Source organism: Phallusia mammillata, chromosome 4 (assembly GCF_965637545.1).
Source record: "Phallusia mammillata chromosome 4, kaPhaMamm4.hap1.1, whole genome shotgun sequence".
NCBI lineage: Eukaryota > Metazoa > Chordata > Ascidiacea > Phlebobranchia > Ascidiidae > Phallusia > Phallusia mammillata.
In genome coordinates this window covers 2,054,097-2,077,346 of record NC_137255.1, presented here as the reverse complement: position 1 = coordinate 2,077,346, position 23,250 = coordinate 2,054,097, and the positions used below count along the sequence as shown (strand labels likewise).

The following is a 23,250-nucleotide window of genomic DNA, read 5'->3' as shown; positions in this document are numbered from 1 at the left end:
TCACGTGCTAACATTAATACAAATGTCCGAAAAAGGTGAAATTTTAATTGGCTGTACAGAAATCATAGGTACAAGTCACAGTTAAACAAAACTTCATATTTTGGGTGCCCACAGTTTCATTTATTGTAAATCTTAATTTTAGTGGGTGAACTAAATTGATTTGGCATGTGAAAAAAAAACAAAAATTGGGAAGAAAATATTAAATTAGTTAATCTGCATAATAATATGGTAACTTTATTAGGTAATTGCACAAAAACAAAATTTTCTAATCAATCAGTTTTGGAAACTAAAACGCCGCATTTGAACAACAAATCAATAAAAAAATCAAAATTTAGAAAGTAGCTTTTGCCAACAAATTCTATAATATTATTAGGCTGCATAAAAACAAAAAAGAGAAACATTTCTTCTGTATGTTTCATTGTTTTCAGTATTTGAAATCATTATTAAACAACAAATGTAAATTGAAACTTAATCATACTATTTCAAAATTTAATGAAACAATAAAACTTTTTATGAAACAACAAATATTTTGCAACACACACTTTTATCTAATACCTTGAGCTTGTTGAAAAGGGTTTTAACCTAAATGATGTACATTATACAAAGTCAAAATCCATAACCCAATGCTCAAATTGGGATTCCAAACAAGCTTTGTACAGTTAACTCCATCAAAACAAAATTGTTCCTTATATTTGACTGCACAAAGCCAGTTAGTTAACCCTAAAAGTCTATCAGACATCAATCGCTTTAAACCGAAATGGAGCCTTCTCTAAAGGATGTTTTGCCGATGAGCACATTAACTAATACAGGAAGTTTATCATTCTTAGCCACCTTCTGAGCTTTCTGCAAAGTCGAATCAATATCGTCACCTCTTCCCAGCAATAAGCCTTTACCACCATAACCGTCACCCACTGTGTGGTAATCTGCAAATTGAAAAATAAAATGTGAAACAAAATGTCATGTATGTTGTTAGTTAGCCCAATAAAGACAGTTTTTAAAAGGTAAATTTTTAAAATGCGAAACATATAGCCATGTATGTTGTTTGTTAACACAACATGGACCAGTCTAATCGTTATGGAAACAATATTTTAGGCCAAACTAATAAACACAAAAGTGCTTAAAAGCTGAAATTTCACAAAAAGAAACTTTTATGGCCAATGTTCTTCCATTGCCTGCTGTAACAAAGAAGTGAAAAGCAACCAAAATCCTATATTTCAACCAACTACAGTTTAGGCCAGGGGTGGGCAACCTTTGTCTCTGTGGGGCTAAATACATTTGCCAAAATTAGATTGCGGGCCGCACCTTTATATAACACAAGGTGATTTTACTTCGTTGCATACCAAAAATTTCACATTTGATTCTAGCAGCATATTGTCTGGTCGCAGAAAAATAGCACCGGGCGCACTAATCTGCTCAAAGAATATAATATTTGGACTCCTTTGCCAGTACATTTGAAACCCAAAAGCGCCTCTGTGGGCCGCACAACGTTGATCAATGGGCCGCATGTGGCCCTCGGGCCGCAGGTTGCCCATCCCTGGTTTAGGCTATACACACTGCAGAAAGTCGGCAGTTTACCAACTGCGATATATATGCAAAACTTAAATGTGTCTTTAACCTGTAGCAAACACACACATGTATACATATAAAGTATTACCTGTGAATGCCAGTTGACATGCAACACTACTTCCAAACATGGGAACCTGCTCCCTTTCAATCTGAGTCCAACCAGCGTCATTACCAACAAGTGCAATTATAGGAAGCTAAACAAATAACAAGTGTTACTAAGCTCAAGTTACATCACACAAAAACGGTCGAAACAATGTCATTCTTGGTAAATTAGTGTTCTACAACATTGCATGGTCAAAATGTTTGTATGTGAAGTAATTTATTTTTGTGGAAACTTTCATTTGTTGAAAATTTAGCCAACACATTAAAGAAAATACTACATATTTTTTATCTGTCATACCATTTATGAAAAGGTTATTTAACAAACTGACTAGCTCCATAAAAATACTACCAAATCATACCTTGTGTCTGGTAAATGTGTCAAACTCAGCAACACTATATCCAAGACTTCCGTCACCATAAATTACCCAAACTTCAGACTCAGGGCAAACCAGTTTTGCACCCAGAGCAAAACCCCCTCCAACACCGAGCGTCCCAAATGCACCAGGATCAAGCCACCTAATCATATTGTTAGTGTGTTATGCCTTTGTTCCATAAATGTTACATACATTTTGTAACTTTGTGTGGCAGTTTTAATCTTAATTGAGTTTATTTTGCTTGGTAAACAAAAACACAGTGACACAGTTACACCAAATTGATAACCAAGTGGAAAATAGCTGCACACATATAAAACAATAAGGAACAAAAAAGAGGAAGCCCAATTGGTGGATAATGGCTGAACGTGCTGCAGCTACACCGTATTATTAAGCATTATAAGGCGGGAGCTCACAAGAAAGTGAGGTTGGTGTGTTTTAAATAACCCACTCTGAAGGTGGGACTTTGGGACAAACAATTAAGGGAATGTAAAAACTAACCACCCATGCTGGGGAATTTAAGCAAAACTGATTAAATTCAACAAATAGTTTACATTTTTTTAACTTTTGTAACAAATGTGTTTATGCTGCCCTCATAACTTTGGGGGGTGGGTTTGTTCACAAACACAATCGCTCAATAAGGTAAAGATGGCCATTTTTATTAGACGTAGTTACTGATTAATCAGAATAATGCTCCCTCACCTAAGTGGACCACGTGGACGAACAACATACGCAGCTGTACCGACAAAATCACCACCATCTGCAACCAGAATACTGTTGTCAGGCAGAATCTCCTCAAGTTGCTGCAAAACCTGTCAATGTGTCAAATAAATGGTTTTATGTTGCATATACAAACAGTAAAAATTAAATGCGGAATATTAGTCAACATTAGAGTATCTTAGGAAATACTTGATTAATCAAATATTTCAGTTGATTTAAAGCTTTGCAAAATGGTTATGCGATTCATTAGCCTTGTTCTTTAAGGCGTAAATGAGTTCATAAACTTTTTCATATTTGTTGTCACATGTTTCTTAGATAAAAAATTCCAACCTTGATAGGGTTAAGATGAATCTTAGTTGGTTGTTGAGCCAATTCCTTGTTTAATTTCTCTTTCTTAATGTCACCTAAAAAGAAGACAAAATGTCAGCCAAAGAAAACCTATTGTGTTTGCCAAACAAGTGGAAAATAGTTTGTATGCAATTTTTACTTTGTCCAAGTTGTTCAATCCAGTCTTGAGAGCAAGAAAAGCCTTTTCCAATTTGTTCCGCTAGCGCCACCACAAGGCTGCCCACGTCAGCTTGAATAGCCACTGTAGGGCGCCAAAACATATCTGTGTTTTTGTACAGTTGCTCCTAATCAGATAAATAGTGTAAAATATTTATCAGTGACTTGACAAATACATAAACAAAACACATTTGTGTTGGTGTACAGTCGCTTCTAATAATCACATTAAAAAAAGTTGAATGCATCTTGACTGGACAAATAAAAAGAAAAAAAAGAACGGCTCAGCATTCACCTTGTTTCTGTTGATTGCGATAATTTTAGCTTTTTTGGGCAAAACTTTTCCATAACCCAGTCTAAAGTCACAAACATTTCCAGCCAGAATGACCAAATCTGCTTCCTGTAAAAAAATTATTCAACACTTGTTAAAACATAGTAACAATATTCCTGTTACAATACCCCAAAACTGCTGAAACATGATTTTATTCAACAACGCAACAAAAAATGTGAAATCAAATGTTGTTCTTATAGTTTCAAGGAAGTTATATAATTAACAGCGATTTGTTTCTAAATTTAAATTTTTGTTAAGGAATTGAGTCCTAAAAATGCATGAGTACAGTTATTATGGTTTAGACAAGTAAATCAAGGTTCAACTAGAAGGGTGGCTCAGCACATATTGCCATTGCACATACACTATAACCTATTTTGAAACATTAATATATTCCCTACATTTATTTTATGATGGGTCCCATGTCACCCACTGTCTTTTATGACCTTGGTTGTTTCTGCAAGCAGAAACTCATGGGTCCCCCAGACACGCAAAGTTAAGAACAATGCATTTCAAGAGATAACCATCAGTCAGTTTGGTGTTTCAAAAAACACTGTGGTCAGTTATTGGCTTAAATAATCATGATATTAACCATGTAAACTATGCAAATCTAATTCAATTCACACATTGTCCTATTTAGTGTTCTATTTATAGGAAAGAAGGGGTAAATAGTGGCAAAATATAGTAAAACACAACAATCGACACCTATAAATAGCAAATTCTACAAGCTGTCCAAATTTTATTTAATTCCGACACTGTTTAAAAAACTCACCCATTTTAGGGGGCTGGTTGGGTAAATGTTCAAGTTATAGGGTGAAACTTAACAATCAACACCTAAAAATGACATAATCTACTAACTATCCAAATTGCATCCAATTCCGACATTGTTTACAAATTTTACCCATTTTAGGGGTACATGGGGTATATGGTCGGGCTACAGAGTAAAACACAACATTTGACATCTATAAATGGCACATTCTACAAGCTATACAATTTTTAGCCAAATCCGACACTGTTCAAACATTTCACCCATTTTAGGGGGCTAGAGGGTGAATATTGGGTCTACAGGGTTAAACACAACAATTGACACCTACAAATGACAAATTCTACAAGCTGTCAGAATTTCAGTTAATTCTGCACTTGTTTAAAAAAAATCACCCATTTTAGGGGGTTAGTGGGGTAACTGATGGGGTTCAACACCCAAAAGTATAAAATATAAAACCGCAATGACCCAATCAACATTAAAGTAAAATTTTATCCAAATCGGCCAATGTTTAAAATTCTGACCGCTAGAGGTGTTATCAACAACAATCGTTAAGGCTTCTGACGTCACACGGCTGTTAACACCCCTCCAACTGGTATGTGCAAAAACGTCCACCAAGTAATGCACAAACACAAGTACAATGTGTTCTGTTGCCCATACAGTATTATACTGTTACACCACAGAAATCTTTCGTTTGTGGTGCGCAGCAACATACAATAACGTTTTAGATTTTTGGGGCTAGCGGGGTAAATACTGGGGCTATCAAGTCAAACGAAGCAGATGGCACATCTACTTGCCCATATCTACCACCTGTAAAAGTTTCATCCAAATCCATCAAAGATTTCATGCCAAAAGTGCATGGACAAACTTTACCGGAGAAAAAAACAAAAAACATAGTGAAATCAAGATGTGTCCCCTTCAGGGAACCATAATAAAAGCTTGGATAACCAGGTTTTTTTTTAACACAGGTGGTCAAAATACGATTAGAACCCAGAACCTTATGGACACAAGACAGCAGTTGCAATAACCACTCACACACCTTGGTGTTTGTGTTGGTTAACCAAATGGTAATGCACTATTTTGCGCCGTTTTTTAGTTTAATAAAAATTCAACCTGTATTAATTAAACCATCACACCTTTAAAGCAGCTCTTCTGTTTTGCCTGATATGAAGAGGAGAATTTCTTCCCAGTAATCCTCGAGACATTCCCCCTAAAAATATTTATTCCCAAGTCAGGTCTTGCTGATCAATACTTTGTTATTTATCATTACGAGAAGCCTTTACCAAGGAAACATGGGATTCCGATTTTCTCAACAGCTGCTTGTAGATCTTTTGCAGCCACTGGAGGCAGCAAAGCTTGACTTCCGAACACAAATAACGGTTTCTTAGCACGTGTCAACAGCTCAACACAACTTTGAATCTGCAAACATAAAAACTATTTTTAAGAAAAGAAGAATGTTAGCAATTTTTTAACCCTATTTAAAACCTTTTTGTCTCGTGTAAATTGCTAAGAATTGTGAAATAAAGCACAATCAAGATATATTTATACACGAGTGTATGTGATTTTAGCTGCAAATTATTTAATTGAAAAAAATATTTAAATTTATTTCAGTCTCAACACTTAGCTGCTGTGTTATGCCGCATGCTGTGATGTTTGATACTATTGTTTTATAATACTTGTGTTATGATATACCAGTTGAAAAAGACATAAGAAGTAACATGCTTTAAATACAGTACTTACAAACAGACCTGGCAGTAAACATGCACACTAGGAAACAAACCTGGTCTGCAGTGGCTTTTGGGACTCGAACTGGTAACGGACTCATGTCGCGCTCTTCAAACGCACCAGCAAACAGGTTGCAGAGGTAATTGTTTAAATACCAGTTCACTATGCGATGCCGAAGAGTTTTTCCTACAAGTGTAAGTTACTAAGTTTAAGCTACCAGCAATTTTGTTATGACTCCACCATATTTGCAACATAAATATGATAATGTTCTGGCTTGTTTTTCACATAATAATTTTAACCATTGGGGTCTTAAAAAATGTAGTACAGAACAATTTGGGCGTTTGAAATCTGGTTAGTTTATTAGCATGGGGATAGTAAATCCCATCCATGGTCAATTATTAGAAAATTTGTCCGACTGGTTAACTGCATAAAAAACAAATTTATGTGATAAACGGTATTTGACTGTGTAGGAAAGAATGTAAATAGTGACAACTCAGTTAACTATAAATGTTACTCACCAGCGCCACCTGATGCTCCTATTTCCTTTTGTACCAGGTTGTAAGGATAAAGTGTATCAATGGGAAATTCAACAAATACAGGACCTAAAAATAAACTCAAAATATTATAAGCATCACGTTTACTAGCACTATGTCTGCAATAGTAGCTACAAATTTTTGTACATATGATTTGCATAATGGTAATTAACAATTATAATTCTATCTCACATTATTTCAGCAGTTGTTTCCCTAAGATAACTGTTACTGAGCAGAAGATAATATACAAGCATTTTGTTTTGTTTCTGCATCCAAACATCAATAGTAAACGCATTTTTTTCACAGCAATACACAAAAATACATTGCAGAAATAGTCATGCAACGTGAAATTCAGATGCAATTAAGCATGTTTTGTGTCAAAGAGAGTTTTTGAGAAACACTTTGTTAGCAAGTGAGTTAGTTATTGGCTACAGGTTAGTGCATAATGACTACATGGAAGAAAATTGGCCTGAGGATTAAACAGGGCTGTGACATTATATCGTTAATCGCTAGAATGAACACAACACTTTTATAGCAAATATAAGACATAGCAAATTCACCTGGTGTGCCAGATTGTGCTTGAGCAATAGCTTGCTGCAATGTTGGGACGATATCCCGAACTCTTGTTACAGTGGCAGTGAACTTACACAATGGCTTAAACAACGACATCTGGTCAATGTCTTGCAATGCTCCCCGACCTAAAAAAACACAGCAAAGATAATGCCAGAAAAGCAAATTATTTCAGTTAAATGCATACTCTGTTTTGCTACATACTGAATCTTAACTGTAGTTTTATCCACAGTGCACCAGGCAAATTTAAAGGCATTAAACCAAATCCAGCTAGCCATTGCCATGTGGCAAGGCAATAGGTAGAAAAACCAAGCCTGTGATGGGATTCTAATCCACAAGTGAAGACTTTCCGAGACTAATGCTCTACTAACTGAGCTACACAGGTTTTTTTGGTCGCCCTGTCAAAAATCAAATGACATGCATCACCTTTAAACAGGTATGCCATAATCACTGGTCTGTATAAAACCTGACAGTTATGAATTTATTTTCATAACATATTATCAAGTAACATTCTGGGAAATCAGTAAACAGAGGTTGAAAATTGCATATGTGACATAATAAACACATTTGAACACAGAAACAAAGTTTACCTTTTAATATTGATGCTGCTGCTCCACCCATTAGCAATATTGGTGACTCTGCCATTTGTGCATTTTTCACAGCAGTGACAGTGTTAGTCAAACCTGGACCTGCTGTTACTGCAGCTACCCCAATTTTACCTGCAAACAGATATGGTATGACTTGCACCACAGACTTTTATAACATTTGCATTTACAAATCTATCAATAATTTTTATCTATGTTTTATTGTATTTGTATCTATTAGTCATTTCATATCATATCGACTAACTTTTTGTATATTTTGGGCACACCAGGCTATACTGCAGGGTACACTGGTTAACTGACATGCAATTTGCACAATTGTGTTTTCTTGAAAAAGTTGTGTACATGTCCATATTTGTTGGTAGTAAAAAAACTTAACTAATGTACAAGCACATGTGCTTAAAAAGAGAGAAAAAAACAATCACCTGACAAACGTGCGACAGCATCAGCTGCAAAAACTGCTGTGACTTCATGACGTGTGTCAACAATCCTAATGCCAAGCTTTTCTGATGCAACAAGGATCGGAGAAATGTGCCCGCCAGTGAGAGTAAAAAGAAATTCGACTCCGTGAGCTTTCAGAGTATCTGCCACTAATTCTCCACCATGGCTTCTTGAATGAATGTCGACCTGTAAATAAAAAATGACTTCAGTTTAACCTGATTTCCAATGGCCAAAGTGGGTAACATTTCACTACAGAAGAATAAATAATCCCGTTAATTCATTTAAAACTACAGCTGTTTTATAGCTCTGTCATAATCCACCAATTGTGCCATGCACTAATTAGTGTTCCACAACATTTTAACGCTGCACATATATTTTCTGGCTTGGTGATTTTTCAATGCATTATGTCACTATGTTTTTTTCACCAAGAGAAATAAACTTAACTCAACTATGATAAGCACCAAAATTGCAATGCATAAGACATACAAAAATCGAACTGCCATTAGTTACTCATGATCTTATAGCCAACATACCTTGTGGAAGAACTGGTATATTATACCGAATTTTCTTAGAAACCAAGTAGCCAAGAACAGCAATCCTCCAATTACAAACAATACAAGATTTTGATACAACAATTCGTGGATTAAGCCATCTAGGAGGTCAGTCATGGCGGCAACTTAGTTACCTGATCTAATACTGCGACAATTTTAACGCTACCTCGCGATTTTAGAGATAACAGACGTGTTGCAATCCCGAAAAACACGCCAGTTTTCTTCTAAAACTTGATGGACTTTGGTCAGAAAACGTTGTTGTCATGTGCTCAGTCATGCATAAAAATCGCCACGCCTCATTGATTAAAATAAAACTCGATTTTGTTTTGTTTTAACAAACACATATTTGTAAAGTTTGCTAATTTTTTTACTAAAAATAAATAAAATTATTCCTGTTGTTTGATTTGGGATAAGATTATCTATAGCCAAGTGTTTAGATTCTCGTCACGGTGTTGGTAGCTCTACCAGGCACCATAGCCAAGTGTTTAACCATAGACTGCTTATAGTTGTCTATGGTTTAACACACTCGCCTGATGCTCGCAGGGTTATTGGTTCTAATCACATCTCTATGTAATAAGTTTTTTTTTTCTGAGCAAGAATTTTTAGCAGCATTGGGTTAACCTAGCTGAATTTGATCAATTGATAATATTCACCATGTCAAAATAACAATGATCCAATGGAATTGCACTGAGACAATGAAACTTTTATTCATTAAAGAAACACAAAAAGTACAATACATGTATTTAAAAAAAGTAAAACATTGAAGCGTTCCACCATCATGACTTTTTAATGATTTTTACAAATCTTGGATTTCCAAATATATCTTCACGCATTTCAACAAAAGCAAATTGTTCTGGTAAAATATTCGGAATAATTTTGGGATGAGAATCATCTACTTCCAGCCAAATCCAACTGAAAAAGGAAACAAACAAAAAATTTGACTTTTTTGCATTAGTTTGTGTTGTCACTCACCCTCCAGGTTTTAAGACAGATTTTGATGCATCCAGAATTTTTCTAACTACATCCAAGCCATCATATCCACCATGTAGTGCTAAATGACTTTCATTTCTAAAATGCAAAAGTTGTGTATATGCAGTGGTGGGATTCAGCCAGTCCGCACCGGTTCTTTAGAACCGTCTTACAAAATTAAATGAGGTCAGCAAACCGGTTAGCATTACTGATTACTATCAATGAACTTTTTGTAACAGAACCGCCTGAAAAATGTGACTTTGTGATAGAACCGGCTGACAAAAAATTTGAATTTCACCACTGTGTATATGAAATCAAAACATGTCAACATACTGTACAACAAAACCAGTTTTAAACTCTTAGTTGGCTTACTGGTATATTTCTGCTTGTAGATCACCCATTTCCTTTGATGGAATATACGGTGGGTTACTTACTATTCCATCAAACATTTGGTTGGTTGGTAATAATGCAATATCTGTGTGAATTGCTTGCATCTAAACAAAAACATTTGGTTGGTTGGTAATAATGCAATATCTGTGTGAATTGCTTGCATCTAAACAAAAAAATTAAAGGTGCATTTCGTTGCTAATAAAACACAACCATGCATAAGTCTATTGAGCCTCATGAACAGTTCAATGTGATTTTTTTTAAATCAGTGATTTGGTTTCCAAGCTGCTATGATTTGATTAGGTTTTGTACAGCATCCACACCCCACCTATATTTAGAAAATATATTTGCGCAACGCTTATTTCACGATTTTTTTAAGATTCAGAGCAACCCTACAACTACTTTCATTATTACAGTACGTTTTCTGGCATCATAAAATATGTGTGTCACATAAAGCACATTGGAAAGAATTTATTGTGCACTGCTAGTGATACATGAATCATAGTTTGAGAACCAATGGTTTAAATTAAACATAATCTTACTTTTGTTTGGTTAACGTCAACCAACATCATGTTTTCTTTTGTAAGATTCACAGCAGATTGATTACAATCAATACATGTAAAGTTAATATCTGTTTTGTTGGATTTTATTTTTTCTGACTTTATCACAGCAAGGCTTATTGCTCCAGAACCACAACCAACTTCAAGAAGATGTAAAACACTGGTGGCTGAATTTGTCAAAATTTCATCTGAGACGAATTGAACAAGGTCCTGTAGATAAGGTAACAGTAGTAAGACGTGCTAAAGATTTTAACACTCTACATTCAGCTGGGATGAACATACAATCATAACTGGGATCAGCATACACATGTTCATGCAAACTGGCTATCACAGCACACTCATATCTAAATGATAGTACGCCAGGTCTTTTAACGGTGTCATACCACATCAATGGGGTCTCCCAAGCATAGATCCTAAGTAGGTTGGTGCTGTACCAACTGAGCTATATGCAGGGTTGCCATCGACTTGAAACCAAAAATAAGGACAACCGAAAAACAAATTTTTTATACGAAACAAAATGAAACGTTTTTGAACAAATCTTTGCATTTTAGAGCCATGACATATCATATGCAATATTTTGGCCAGAAGCAATCTGTTCCAGCAACCCCTTGTGCATAGAAAAAATTTTTTGTACACCTCACAACAGACTGAGTTCTAGGTTTACTTTTACTCGAGCAGGGATTTGACTAGTAATTTGAATAAGGATGTAAAAGCCAAAAAGAAGGACATTTCTTAGAAATAAAGACAATGAACTTTTCTAAGACATAGACCTTCAAAATAAGGACAAATCTTAGAAATAAGGACGGTATGGCAACCCTGGCTATATGGGCTTGGTGGTGAGACTGTCAAAAGTCAAATCAAGCACTGTTGCTTGCCCAGTATGCTGACATGTGGATTCGGTACAACACCTTCAATAGGCCTGGCGTACTATAAGCACTTTACATTTTCAGACTTCTGTTACGGACTAACCAGTCTTAAATGGTTTTATTGAAAAAGAGAAGTACTAATATACCTCTGTTTCTGGGCGTGGAATAAAAACTGGAGGTCTCATCTTTAACGTCAAGCCAGAGAAGTCCCATTCTTTAATAATGTATTGTATGGGAATTTTCTGAAGCCTCTTCCTTGCCAAATTATCGATCAATTTTATTTGCTGGTGTGTAAGTGGTTGCTGCTTTTCATGGCTATCCAATTCCACAAACTAATCAGATAATAATGTTAATTGACTTAAATGGGTATTTTGATTTTAACATTATAAACAAGTGTCAACAAACAAATAAAATGCATAAGTGATTTTCGTATAGTATAACCTTAGTTCAACCAGATTCTTCACCTAATTTGGACAATACTTGAGGAATAAATGATTTGTAATGTAGTACGCCTTTAACTAATCGACATTGGTTAATCCAGATCTTCATCTAATTCAGACAATTTTTTTGATCCAAACGAGTGAGCATTAACCGAGGTTGCTGTATCAAGATGGGTAAAATCTTTAATAAAAAAACTAAAAACAGAGATGTATGAAATGACATAATTCATATTATGTACCATTTTTTTGTTCAGGACATGTGCAACGATAAGTGCAGCTGACGTTTCAGGCTCCAGGACTTTGTTTGAAGAAAATTGGTTTGTCCAGTGTTTTAACTTGGACAATGCAGTTTCTTTTAAATTGTCTTTGGCAAGATGTCTTAAGAAACGCAGTGAGACATTTTGTAACATTTTAAAATTAAATGAAGTTTTTGTTCTAAAAATAAAAAGGTATTCAAGGAATTAGTGTTTTTTCAAGTATCAGTTCATTTGGGGAAATAAGTTTGACGCTGTTGGAAGAGCATTCAACAAATTCATCTCCTTCATCTAAACAAATTAAAATAAACAAGAAATTAGGTTTCTGTTATTACTTTAAAAGCAGTATAAAGTGTTAACTATACAATATAATAACCTGAACAACTATACAAATATGTATCTTTAGAGGTATTTTGAGCAACGTTATGCCATAAAGATGTTAAATGCCCATAAAAATATTGCTGGTGATGGTATCAGTATTTGCCAAAATGTCATTTTTAAATGTTTTTGGGTCGATGTATTCTTTAAGGCTTAATTCAACTAGAATTTTTTTAAACATACTATTACATTCGACTAAGTTTATCACTATTGATAAACTTTTTAGAATTTTTTGCAGTTTAAGTCACAACAACAGCATACCTTCATCAGATGATAAAAATATGTCATTTTTGTTTGTTCTGTCGGCCTTAGCAAGAAGCCTGGATACTGGTGTATCCATTAATTTTGGCCTGTACCCAGGAAATTTAATTCTGAAACATAAAAGTGTAGCTTGCTTTGCATTTAGAGCTATTTGAAACAGTTCCAACCAGGATTGCAGAGTTGGAGTCAATATAGTCACACTTTTTAAGGTTTAATAGGATTAATTTTACAACTATAGTGGTCTGTGTAGTCAGACTCATGAAACTTTTAGCAACTTTTATTTTCTGCCAGTTTTATTGAAGAACAATGATAAAGTGTGCAGAACATAAAGGATTTGTTTTGTTTGGAGTCAAATTGTGTTTTCAAAGGGGAGGGTAGAAGTCTTTATCTGAGTTTACAATCCTGGCAGCAACATACCTGTTTTTATAGTATGGGTAGCAATCAATGTTGTATGAAGCCATGTTGAAAGCAACAGCATGTGGAGTGTGACTTCGTGTCCAGGTCGATGGCTTTAAATTGATGAGATTCTGAAACAATGCAATTTGCTTTAGGTCAGTGTTTCTCAATTTTTTACCAAGAAACTGCAGGGATGAAGATGGCCCCTCAACATACTTTTTACTATTTTTAAACAATATCAAAGTATTGGTTGCGTATGTAATGAGGTAAGTTCAATAACTTTAGCCCTTATAATATAATCATGTTATGATTTCAAACACCCCTGAGGTGCCACCAGTTGGAACCACTGTCTTGGACTTATATAGCAAGCTAATGTGAAAGTTTATTTTACAACTGACCATGTTAGATAGTGAGGGGTTATCCATATGCATGATTGCTGAAGGAAGTTGTTGACTTGAATAAGACTTTGATGGGATTAAAACTTCCAGGTTCTCGTCTGGATCATAATCTATGTTAAAACCCTAAAAGAAAAGTAATTTTTAAGCTGAGTTGTATGATTTATCATTGTTCACTTCATAGAACAGGGGCGGGCAAACCTAGCATACATGCATGCATGCTAAGATTAGACAATGTATTTGTTGATATAACTATTGCACTTAATGTTTTTAGTTTTTTATGATGTGATAGTCTTTAAAAGCGAGGCTTTTTGCATTAATCTGCCTGTCTTCTATTTACTGCTTAAATCAGAGAGTACAAACCACTACAGCACACAAAAACGTTGGCATGCATGGCCAGCACATTCTTATCATAACAGATTAAACATAGAAAGGTTGCTGACCTCTGGCATAGACCTACCTTGTTAGACTTTCTATTCAACTGTGTGTTTCTTTGTGTGAGGGCTAGGGTGTTGCTATCATCCGAATCTGAGCTTTCTGCCTGTAAAACATCAAAGCAAGAAATACTTTGATTTTGCATTAAGCTATGCAGGCCCCTGAAGTATGCGTTTCCCACCATCTAATGCATTAAAAAAACTGTCATTTTTGTGCTTCAATACCCTTTCCAACACTGGTTTTGTATGTTAGCAGAGCATGAATATGCAAATTAAATGTTTGAGTCAGTTTGTGCAACTGCTCGGCCGAGTCAAAAACAGCGATGTGCGGTTCCAAACATATACTCAGTTTTTGGCTCGACCCATCCCTAGTACCAACCATATAACTTTTAATAAAATTTCACCAATATATATGTAATTTTATTTCATACCTGCAAAAATTGCTTTTTCGAACGAGACGTCTTCTTCTTTTTTGGAGAAAGAACCTTTTTAGTTCGATCTAAACCACTGTCAGCTCTTTTTCTGTGTTTCTAAACAAAAGTAAAAACTGCGAATCAATCATGTACAAAAGTTGTTGCTACAAACCAAAAAAACTTTTGGAAAATGTACCGTATATACTCGGCGATAGGTCGGACTATTAGTTTTGCGTTAAAAAAGTGTAATTTAGAGTTGACTCGCACATAGGTCGCACTGAAAATATAGGGATTTAAAAGGCCCTTTCCCTAGCTTTTTTGCATAAATAACTGGTGCAATTGGTTGTTTTTCAGCATTGAGCTGCATTGCATTGAAACTGCAAAACTATGTTTTCTCAACAAAGCGGGAAAATCCAACGCACGCTGAGCCGTCGCATCTGCGTGTGCGCTCATGAAACTGTCTCGCATTGGTATGTGCGTACACGGGCGCATGCACCCGTATTCGATAGCACATTTCCACTACAATTCGCGTCTAACGCGCACCCTTAACTTTTTATTGAAAATTAGTGTAAAATTTTGCGCGTTATACTTGAACAATAACGTTATATCCGCCCAATAAGCCGACCGGAAAATACGGTACTTGCAATAGCCGAAAACCTTCAATTTTGTTCCGAATTGGTGGCGATTTGCACTTATGTCAAGCGGATAGGTCGCACCTATATTTTTTTTAAAAATATAAGGAAAAAAGTTGCGACCTATCCGCAAGTATATACGGTAAGGATTTTTTTGCATGTACTTGGTTTTAACTTGTTTTGTTTATTCAAGGGAAACACTGTAGGTAAGGTATGAATGCAAGAAATCTCTTGTATTTGAAAGCAATTTCTTTGAATTTAAATAGAGTAATGATAATAATGTTTGGGTCTAGTTCATGTGCTTCTGCTACCTCAAAGTGGCATAAATCGTGTTTAAGTTGTTTTTTATAAAGACGTTATTGATTTTATAAGTAGGTCATAAAACACATCAAAAGTCCAGAAGAGTCACTAAAAAAATAATTAGTACCTTCAACTTTTTGGATTTCTTTTTACGAGGAGGCTCATAGTCAGGATCTTTTATACAGCTCTGGTGAAAACAAAAATCGAGAGTATTATTTTGTTTCATTATTATGTACATTGCATTATGCTCACAAAGAGTCACCAAGCTGCTCATTACAAGTCCAATAAATTTATATTTTCTTATATTTTAAGCTTAGGAAGTTGGCAACAACAATTTATTTCAACCCCTCAGATTCCACTGGCAAGTGGGCCTAGACAGGAATAGAAACCATCAACTATGTGATCACAATGCATTGCACTAACCACTCAGCCAACTTGATGATTATTTATCTTGGTATATACCACAAACTGAGACCTACTTGACTTGTTGAATCCATTTCAGTAGTATCCATGCTTTCTGATCCTTTTCTTTTTGGCATCTTATTCACCAGTTTTATTTAAAACTTCTAACAGATGCCACAGCAATGAAGCAAAATATCCTGGACCTAATTATAAAAAGAAAAAACGGATGAAGTCAATTCAACAATAAAGATCACATGTTGGAAATAAATGTAAAGATCACAATAAAAATTAACACAAACTGTACAAATTATTTTGTGTACAAATCATGAAAGAAATAAACACACAAAATCCACATTTTAACAACAAATTAATCTTTTTTGCAACAATTCTGGTAATTATTAAAATTTTTTTATACATACGATTGTAAACAAACACACAAAAATCATATCACATTGATTTAACAATAAACAATGTTAGTCGGTCTTTTCTGCAACAATCTCGTTACTTTGCATAGGTAGGTTTTCAGCTTCCGAAACAATTTCAGAACAATTGAAACATTTAAAAGTTCCTTCGCTTAGAAGTTTTACTTGCACACAGTAGTGGCAAAAAATTAAACATTTGCAAATTGAAATGCATGGATAAATTGGCAGCTTTTTGCATATTGCACATTCCTTTGCATTGCAGCTGTCTGTTTGATCCGGTGGCTGAAAAATTGCTCCTTTTATTCGGTTTACAACTTTTCGAACATTTAGAAAAGAGATAAAATGAACGAGAGAATTTGCAGCAGCATACATCAAGATTTCACGTCCGAGAGTCTGAAAAGTTATTTCTCGTTGGGTATTTTTTTCTGCATAAACAGTTTTTAGTCCAAGAATTCGCAAAGCAATGGTCGGAAAAATTCCGCGATAAATGAACATCAACCAATTGCAAAGAAATAAGAACTGTGACAACTTCTCAAGTTTCTGAAATTTTGAATTGTTAAACTTGCTTGAGTGTTTTGCCAAAAGTGTCTGCACAAATCGAAGTACAGTTAAAATTCTAATTTTTCTCGCCGAAGCTTCCAAACCACTGGCTTCAACATATTTAACTCCAAGAATAGCTTGCCCAACTGACACTTTTGCAGTCCATAAGGTGTAATACAAGTTTAATCCTTGTATCAATGGATTCAAAACTGTTTCCAAAATATTTCGTCCAAAAAAATCGTATTTAAAACACTTGTTAACTTGAGTAGACAAGATTTCTTCAACGCTATCGTCCAGTTCTTTAACATCCAACTGCACCACGCGCAATGCAATGTCGTCTTCAGAGTTCATTTTAACATTAAACTGCTGAAGTATCAATCAATTTACTACATTTTAAACGCATTTGTTTTGCAGCAAAACAACTAATTACCACATGTCGGATTACTCAAACATGCAAGATTACTCAAGCGAGCATATTTTTTGATTCATTTTATGACGTAATATTTATTTGTGATCTCTATGTGGCTCGAAATCACACGCTAAAAGCGAATACAAGCACAAGCGAAAAGTTTGTCCTATTTTTTTGATTGACTGATTTTGACTCACAGCGCATTGCTTGAAAGACAAGTAAACCAAAGAAGTAAGATTATTTTTTTTACTTTGTTTAGAAGCAATATCCAACGTACGAATTACCTATTATTATTTTAGTTTGAGAAATGTCGAAGGTTTTACTGAAAACTTCAGTTAACGGTTTGAGATTCTTCAATGGTTCAAAAAGTGTGGTAAGTTTTGTCCTATATAGATTTAATGCAGTTGTTTAACAGGTGTTTTTGCAAATAATAACAGTTTTTCCTAGTGCATGTTTGTGACATTTTTATTCTGTTTTGTGTGAGGTATGAATTTGCGACTTGTATACTATACATATAGGTTTATTAGTTCTGTTTTTTCTGTAGCAAGGTCAAAGCTCAAATGCATAATAAATCAACAGAACAGCTTTTAAACTCTGGATGAAATACTTGTTTTAATGTAAAATTTAGATAAAGTTTTCTGATTCTGGTGCGATAGATTTTCAACGCACTAAAACAAGTTAATTATAAACAAGCAGCAAACGGTTTAATCCTTAATAGAGTTTGCATTTGTTTTTTGCTTGAATTTTACAGTCATCAGTGAGGGCTGCATCAACACTTACCACATCAAATGACATCAAAAGTCCGAACTCATCAAGAAAGTTTGCATTGTACGGAGGTCGACACACTGTAACTATGATTCCTGGTGATGGAATTGGACCAGAAGTTATGCAGGGTGTCAAGCAAGTTTTCTTATGTGCTGGTAAATATTTCATAGTAGTAATAGCAAAAACACATTATAAGTTACAGCTCTTAAATATTTTATTCAATAGCTTTTAGTGTTTAACTTACCGCCTGTTTTGGTATTATTAAGGTACTCATATGTTTTTTTCCTAAACCACAGTAAACAGAGTGTAGCATTATTTTGTTTGTTATCTTTTGTTTTTGTGTGAATGCCGTGTTTCTTATTTTCTTGGTAGTTTTTTTTTGTAGCATTGTTGGACCTAATAGTACGAAAAATGGTAAAAAGTAATTTGTAAATCTTCTGAGCATAACATCGCAAAGTCTTTAGTCCAAACATTTTTTAAACTAAGTGTCTAGTTTACTAGATTCCTGAGCAGGGAGTTATGTTAACTTGATTAATACACATAGTGTTCAGTTAATTTAAACTTGCTTAATCTGATAAAGGTGTCCCGGTTGACTTTGAGGAAGTGAATGTGACAAGCGAAAACTTTACGTCTGGTGTTTGTGAAGATGCAATTACATCTATCATGAGAAACGAGGTTGCTATTAAAGGTAAATAAGATCGTATTATTATCACAATTTAAGTACATGTAGATTTTATTGTTAGTACAGACAAATCGAATAATTGCAAAATACATGCAATTGCATAGGTTTATTTTGTTGATTTTAATAAACAATTGGAATATATTTTTTATTTTAGGTAATGTAGAAACGAATCCTGATATACTTGATCATGATCAAAAGTCAGCCAACATCACCTTAAGGTAAGATATAGTGTTAGTCATATTATAAGAATTAGAGACTTTTTTTTGCAAAAGTTGAGGCTTTTTTTCCCTATAAGTATTAAAGTTCATATCCTCTCAAAACATATGTTGGCCACCTATCCAGCGCGATAAATGTTCCCAACAGGACAGTGTTCAAAGTATGAAAGAAAAAACGATAAACACGCTTGTTGCTCTACTCCTTATTTGTTTAAGAAAAAGTGTGTGTATGTATGTAAGCAAAATTAAATGTTGGTTTTTAGGCTAAATTTGTATTCAAAAGTTTCAAAGCTAGGAGTGTCCAATTGTTATTGGTTTTCTTTATTTTAAATTTTCTCCTCAACTCTACAGAACTCGATTGGAGCTTTTTGCCAACGTCATTAAAGTTAAAAGTGTGAAGGGTGTGAAAACGAGACATGACGACATTGATATAAGAATCATTCGTGAAAACACTGAAGGGGAATATTCTAATTTGGAACATGAAGTAAGTTATGACAGGCCACAAGAACAGTTCAACTAAATATTTATATATATATATAAGTCTACTTTTTCGCAAAACTATACCAAAATTTGTTAATATAGAAGCATTGAGCCAATACATGATAAGCTGCAGACAGTGCCCACTGTATAAGCTATTGCTGCAAGGCATAGTATTGAGTTTATAGAGCTCTTCTGGCAATTGTAGTTCTATTCTGACAACGCATGCGTTGTGATGATGCGTTGTTGATGTGCTTGCGTTGAATTTTTTCCTTTGTTTATCGTGCACTGAACTACGTGCATTCAGTGTTACCAACCCTGATGAAGGCAATCTGTATAGGACGTTGAAACGTCGGAATAAAAATACTTGCCAGAAGAGCTCTATAAACTTGATTGCCCACTGTTTTGACCTACAAGACACCATCAGTGCTGTTGGTGGCGAGAGATCGGCTGTGTGAGCTAATGTAGCCCCTTAATGGCACTCTAGTTTGTTGAAAGCAAGCTGAAATTCCATGCCTCACCAACCTGTTTGATGCCACAAATGGGCAATAGTGACAGAAATTTGGCAAACCAAGTGATTTTGGCGCTGTGACCTTATAGATCAGGGGTTCCCAAACTTTTTTGGTCTGTGGCCCAAATGTCTATTTAATAGCGATTCGTGGCCCACCACGTGCTGTAAATTTGGGCACAAACAAAAAAATAACTCAAAAACAGGCAAAATTTTCCAGAAATTTATTTTTAATGAGATACATGCTCCTGAAATTTGGCTACAAGATTCAGAATTCTTTGCAAAAATTACGTTTTTCAAACCAAAGCACATAACATCTACAGTATTACAAAACAGTAGAATCTATTCAAATGGCTCGGTGGCCCATTGAAGATGTCTTGGTGGCCCACTACTGGGCCATGGCCCACAGTTTGGGAACCACTGTTATAGATTGAAGCAGTGTGCACTGTCTGCAGCTTAATGTACCTAAATTGTTTTTAAATATAGACTATTGCCTGAAGTATTGATTTACCACTGCTAAAACCATACAGCATTTCATTATTATTAGTTATTGATTTTACAAAATGATTATGGTATGTTGTTCCAAACACATCAGAGCATTCCTGGTGTTGTCGAAAGTTTAAAGATAATAACTGCGGAGAAATCATTAAGAATTGCAAGATTTGCTTTCAACTATACAAAGAGAAATGGCCGAAAGAAGGTCACTGCTGTACACAAAGCTAATATCATGTAAGTAGGCGTTTAAGGTTTATTTCCAAATATATCCAATGCTTAGACTGTAAATCATTATTACAATTGCCTTGTTTCATGACAGATAACAGATAAAATTGTCTTTAGGCTGGACCAAATTTTAAATCAGCAATTTTTTTGTTTTGTTTCTTCTAGGAAAATGGGAGATGGTTTGTTTCTTCAATGTTGTCGAGAAACTGCAAAGGATTTTCCTGAAATTGAATTTAATGATGTTATTGTGGATAACGCAACAATGCAAATGGTGTCTAACCCCTGGCAGTTTGATGTGATGGTTATGCCAAATTTGTATGGAAATATCATTGGTAGGTTTAATTTATTAAAATAATTGCAGAATTGTTATAATTTGTGTTTCTTTTGCAGGAAATATTTGCTGTGGACTTGTTGGGGGGCCAGGGATTGTGGCTGGTGCCAATATTGGGTCCAAATACCGAGTGTTTGAGACGGTAAGTAGACATAATCAACAAAGACTGGACAATCTGTTATGTCATAAGTTAAAAGTTTCATACCCAACATACAACCTCAGATAAGGATGTTGCACCTTTTTTTGAAAAAAAAGCCATAAGCATTCAGTAAGCTTTTGCCTATGATATAACATGCTGTTACGCAATTTTTGGACATTGAAAAGGTGTAAAGTGTAGGTTGTGGTAGAGATTGTTGATGATAATGTATTTTATCACATTTTAGGCCACCAGAAACACAGGCAAAAGCATTGCAGGGCTGAACATTGCAAATCCGTCTGCCATAATTTTTTCTAGTGCTCTCATGCTGAAATACATTGGGTGAGTTAACAGGATGAAATTATATTTATTGATAAAATACATAAAGTTATGAGCATTTGTCAAAACTGCATTTTTCATCATAAACCCCAATGCTCCAGCATTGTCATTAGTTGAAAACTTACAGGCCTAACGTTAAGATTAAAATTGACAAAATTTTACTGTGCTATTTTAGCTGTTGGCCACTAATTCTAGTTTTACTAAACTTACAATTATTTTCATATGTTATGCAGGTTACACAAATATGCATCACTGATCAACCAAGCACTTGTGGACACACTAGAAACAGACAGGGTAAGTGGAAAATTTGTTTTTGTTATCCACTTCTATAACATTACGTGTATGTGTACAATTTGGTGGTGACATTTTCTTGTCGTTGTCTTCTATTTTAGACAGTAATAAATTTTTGTCGGTTGATTATATGCAACCGTCTCATTGGGCTTAGTTTGTTGATTATCTAACTTTGGTATTTGTTGTGTACTTTCTGTAAAGGGGGTCCCTCAACTTAACTAAGAATTTAGATTTTTTGTCAGCGGGTTCTATCACAAAAGTCATATTTTTCAGCCGGTTCTATCACAAAAGTCATATTTTTCAGCCGGTTCTGTTACGAAAAGTCCATTGATCTCGCCACTAGTACTGACAATTATGCGCATGACAAACACTCTATTTTCAAATATATACACATGCTTAATCTTGGTCACCAAACATACTGAGATTTTCTTTTGGCAGATTCACACTCCTGATCTTGGGGGAAATTATCACACAAGTGACGTTATCGATTCGGTTTGCCGCCGTGTGGAGACGCAGGCCATGAAAGTGCGTTATGACCAAACACCGCACAAACAACCCGGATGGTGACGTCATAAGCCTACCATGATGGCGTCACAAACAGAGACCATACAAATTTCCGAATATTTAAAATAACTATCCCTTTGAAGTAATAATTTGTTCATTTGCTTGCTGTTTTCCAATTTGTACATGTTTTTTCACTTTTCTGTATTACACTGCTAGTTTAAAGTGATCATACGATTTATTTTTGTTTCTTGGTCTTCTGAATTCTGAAAAAGTTCGAACACATCATCATAGTGCAAAAAGTCATTTTCTGCTTCAACCTTTCACTTTATTTCTGTTTGTGTTCATTGTTTATCAACATTTTTGTCTGCTTTCTTTACGTGCTCGCTTGTATAAACTGCTTTTTTATTTATTGCGTTACATAATGATGTGTCGCGTCTTATTGAGATCATAGTTATTTAATATTTGTTTGCACGTTTTGAATAAATTCGTTGTTTTTGTCAAAGATGATGCTTTGTAATAAACGGTCGTATATATATGGATGTGGTAAGCCAGTGACTATATAGTTTAAGTCGTGAGAAGCGGTTATAGCTCGTTTTAAAAGTAATTCCAAGTGTAGTTAAAAAACAATCTGTAGCTACAGCGACATGCCACTCGGCACAATTTAAGAAAAAGTAGTTTTTGCTAAGTATAGTTTTTGCTCATTCAACTTACTCATACAACGGGAACGGAAATAACCGATTGATTCATTTTTAACTTTATTACAATAATTTTGTTTAAGTGTGAAAAGCAATAGAAACTAATCGTAACACAAATTACAAGGCCGGTGTAGCAAAATGTGTTTTAGGCGGGAAAACCTGCAAAGTTTCTTTACCTTGGCGATTTTACGACGACCAAGTTTTTTAAAAATATTTATTATGTCCAAATTATTACGGAAATTTAAGATTATCTAGAGAGTGTTGATTTGAAGTTAATCAGGCGACTGTGTAAGAAAACAACCCATTTTGCGAAAATAAAAATAGTTTCGAAATGTTGAAAATTTTAAAACAGCAGT

General features: G+C 34.8%; 5 protein-coding genes across 5 annotated transcripts; 1 reads left to right on the top strand and 4 right to left on the bottom strand.

Moving 5' to 3' along the window:
- Positions 1-25: 25 nt before the first annotated feature.
- LOC145225045 (2-hydroxyacyl-CoA lyase 2-like) lies at positions 26-9,041 on the bottom strand. Its single transcript, XM_080091687.1, has 15 exons — positions 8,756-9,041; positions 8,207-8,408; positions 7,770-7,898; positions 7,170-7,307; positions 6,595-6,678; positions 6,132-6,262; positions 5,635-5,770; positions 5,488-5,561; positions 3,556-3,660; positions 3,247-3,391; positions 3,090-3,163; positions 2,742-2,851; positions 2,028-2,184; positions 1,655-1,760; positions 26-923 (listed from the first exon to the last, which is right to left on the bottom strand). Exons 1-15 carry the CDS (start codon positions 8,888-8,890, stop codon positions 748-750), a joined length of 1,902 nt encoding a protein of 633 aa, XP_079947813.1. The 5' UTR covers positions 8,891-9,041; the 3' UTR covers positions 26-747.
- Positions 9,042-9,455: 414 nt separating this feature from the next.
- LOC145225066 (MTRF1L release factor glutamine methyltransferase-like) lies at positions 9,456-12,405 on the bottom strand. Its single transcript, XM_080091705.1, has 6 exons — positions 12,235-12,405; positions 11,702-11,887; positions 10,672-10,899; positions 10,115-10,236; positions 9,746-9,841; positions 9,456-9,685 (listed from the first exon to the last, which is right to left on the bottom strand). The coding sequence occupies exons 1-6, from the start codon at positions 12,403-12,405 to the stop codon at positions 9,550-9,552; spliced, it is 939 nt and encodes a 312-aa protein (XP_079947831.1). The 3' UTR covers positions 9,456-9,549.
- Positions 12,406-12,448: 43 nt separating this feature from the next.
- On the bottom strand, positions 12,449-16,057 carry LOC145225058 (uncharacterized). The gene is made up of 8 exons (XM_080091700.1): positions 15,938-16,057; positions 15,586-15,645; positions 14,545-14,643; positions 14,140-14,220; positions 13,683-13,805; positions 13,306-13,415; positions 12,889-12,998; positions 12,449-12,540 (listed from the first exon to the last, which is right to left on the bottom strand). The coding sequence occupies exons 1-8, from the start codon at positions 15,995-15,997 to the stop codon at positions 12,449-12,451; spliced, it is 735 nt and encodes a 244-aa protein (XP_079947826.1). The 5' UTR covers positions 15,998-16,057.
- Positions 16,058-16,063: 6 nt separating this feature from the next.
- LOC145225056 (peroxisome biogenesis factor 2-like) lies at positions 16,064-17,260 on the bottom strand. Its single transcript, XM_080091697.1, has one exon. It carries the CDS (start codon positions 17,171-17,173, stop codon positions 16,334-16,336), a length of 840 nt encoding a protein of 279 aa, XP_079947823.1. The 5' UTR covers positions 17,174-17,260; the 3' UTR covers positions 16,064-16,333.
- A 137-nt stretch (positions 17,261-17,397) lies between these two features.
- Positions 17,398-22,732, top strand: LOC145225052 (isocitrate dehydrogenase [NAD] subunit gamma, mitochondrial-like). The gene is made up of 12 exons (XM_080091694.1): positions 17,398-17,462; positions 17,531-17,604; positions 17,983-18,151; positions 18,577-18,684; positions 18,833-18,896; positions 19,245-19,377; positions 20,474-20,607; positions 20,764-20,930; positions 20,989-21,071; positions 21,313-21,407; positions 21,638-21,698; positions 22,134-22,732. Exons 2-12 carry the CDS (start codon positions 17,539-17,541, stop codon positions 22,260-22,262), a joined length of 1,209 nt encoding a protein of 402 aa, XP_079947820.1. The 5' UTR covers positions 17,398-17,462; positions 17,531-17,538; the 3' UTR covers positions 22,263-22,732.
- Positions 22,733-23,250: the final 518 nt, after the last annotated feature.

Excerpts from the sequence above, each read along its gene's own strand:
- LOC145225066 (XM_080091705.1), bottom strand. The coding sequence starts at position 12,405 with ATGTTACAAAATGTCTCACTGCGTTTCTTAAGACATCTTGCCAAAGAC. Across the intron at positions 11,888-12,234 it reads ATGTCCTGAACAAAAAAATG|TTTGTGGAATTGGATAGCCA; the intron begins GTACATAATATG and ends TTATCTGATTAG. Across the intron at positions 9,686-9,745 it reads TCTGTCTTAAAACCTGGAGG|TTGGATTTGGCTGGAAGTAG; the intron begins GTGAGTGACAAC and ends TTCCTTTTTCAG.
- LOC145225045 (XM_080091687.1), bottom strand. The coding sequence starts at position 8,890 with ATGACTGACCTCCTAGATGGCTTAATCCACGAATTGTTGTATCAAAAT. Across the intron at positions 8,409-8,755 it reads TATACCAGTTCTTCCACAAG|GTCGACATTCATTCAAGAAG; the intron begins GTATGTTGGCTA and ends TTTTATTTACAG. Across the intron at positions 2,852-3,089 it reads TTCATCTTAACCCTATCAAG|GTTTTGCAGCAACTTGAGGA; the intron begins GTTGGAATTTTT and ends ACACATTGACAG.
- LOC145225052 (XM_080091694.1), top strand. The coding sequence starts at position 17,539 with ATGTCGAAGGTTTTACTGAAAACTTCAGTTAACGGTTTGAGATTCTTC. Across the intron at positions 18,897-19,244 it reads TCAGCCAACATCACCTTAAG|AACTCGATTGGAGCTTTTTG; the intron begins GTAAGATATAGT and ends TCAACTCTACAG. Across the intron at positions 21,699-22,133 it reads ACACACTAGAAACAGACAGG|ATTCACACTCCTGATCTTGG; the intron begins GTAAGTGGAAAA and ends TTCTTTTGGCAG.
- LOC145225056 (XM_080091697.1), bottom strand. The coding sequence starts at position 17,173 with ATGAACTCTGAAGACGACATTGCATTGCGCGTGGTGCAGTTGGATGTT.
- LOC145225058 (XM_080091700.1), bottom strand. The coding sequence starts at position 15,997 with ATGCCAAAAAGAAAAGGATCAGAAAGCATGGATACTACTGAAATGGAT. Across the intron at positions 13,806-14,139 it reads TGAATAGAAAGTCTAACAAG|GGTTTTAACATAGATTATGA; the intron begins GTAGGTCTATGC and ends CTTTTCTTTTAG. Across the intron at positions 12,999-13,305 it reads TACCCATACTATAAAAACAG|AATTAAATTTCCTGGGTACA; the intron begins GTATGTTGCTGC and ends TTTATGTTTCAG.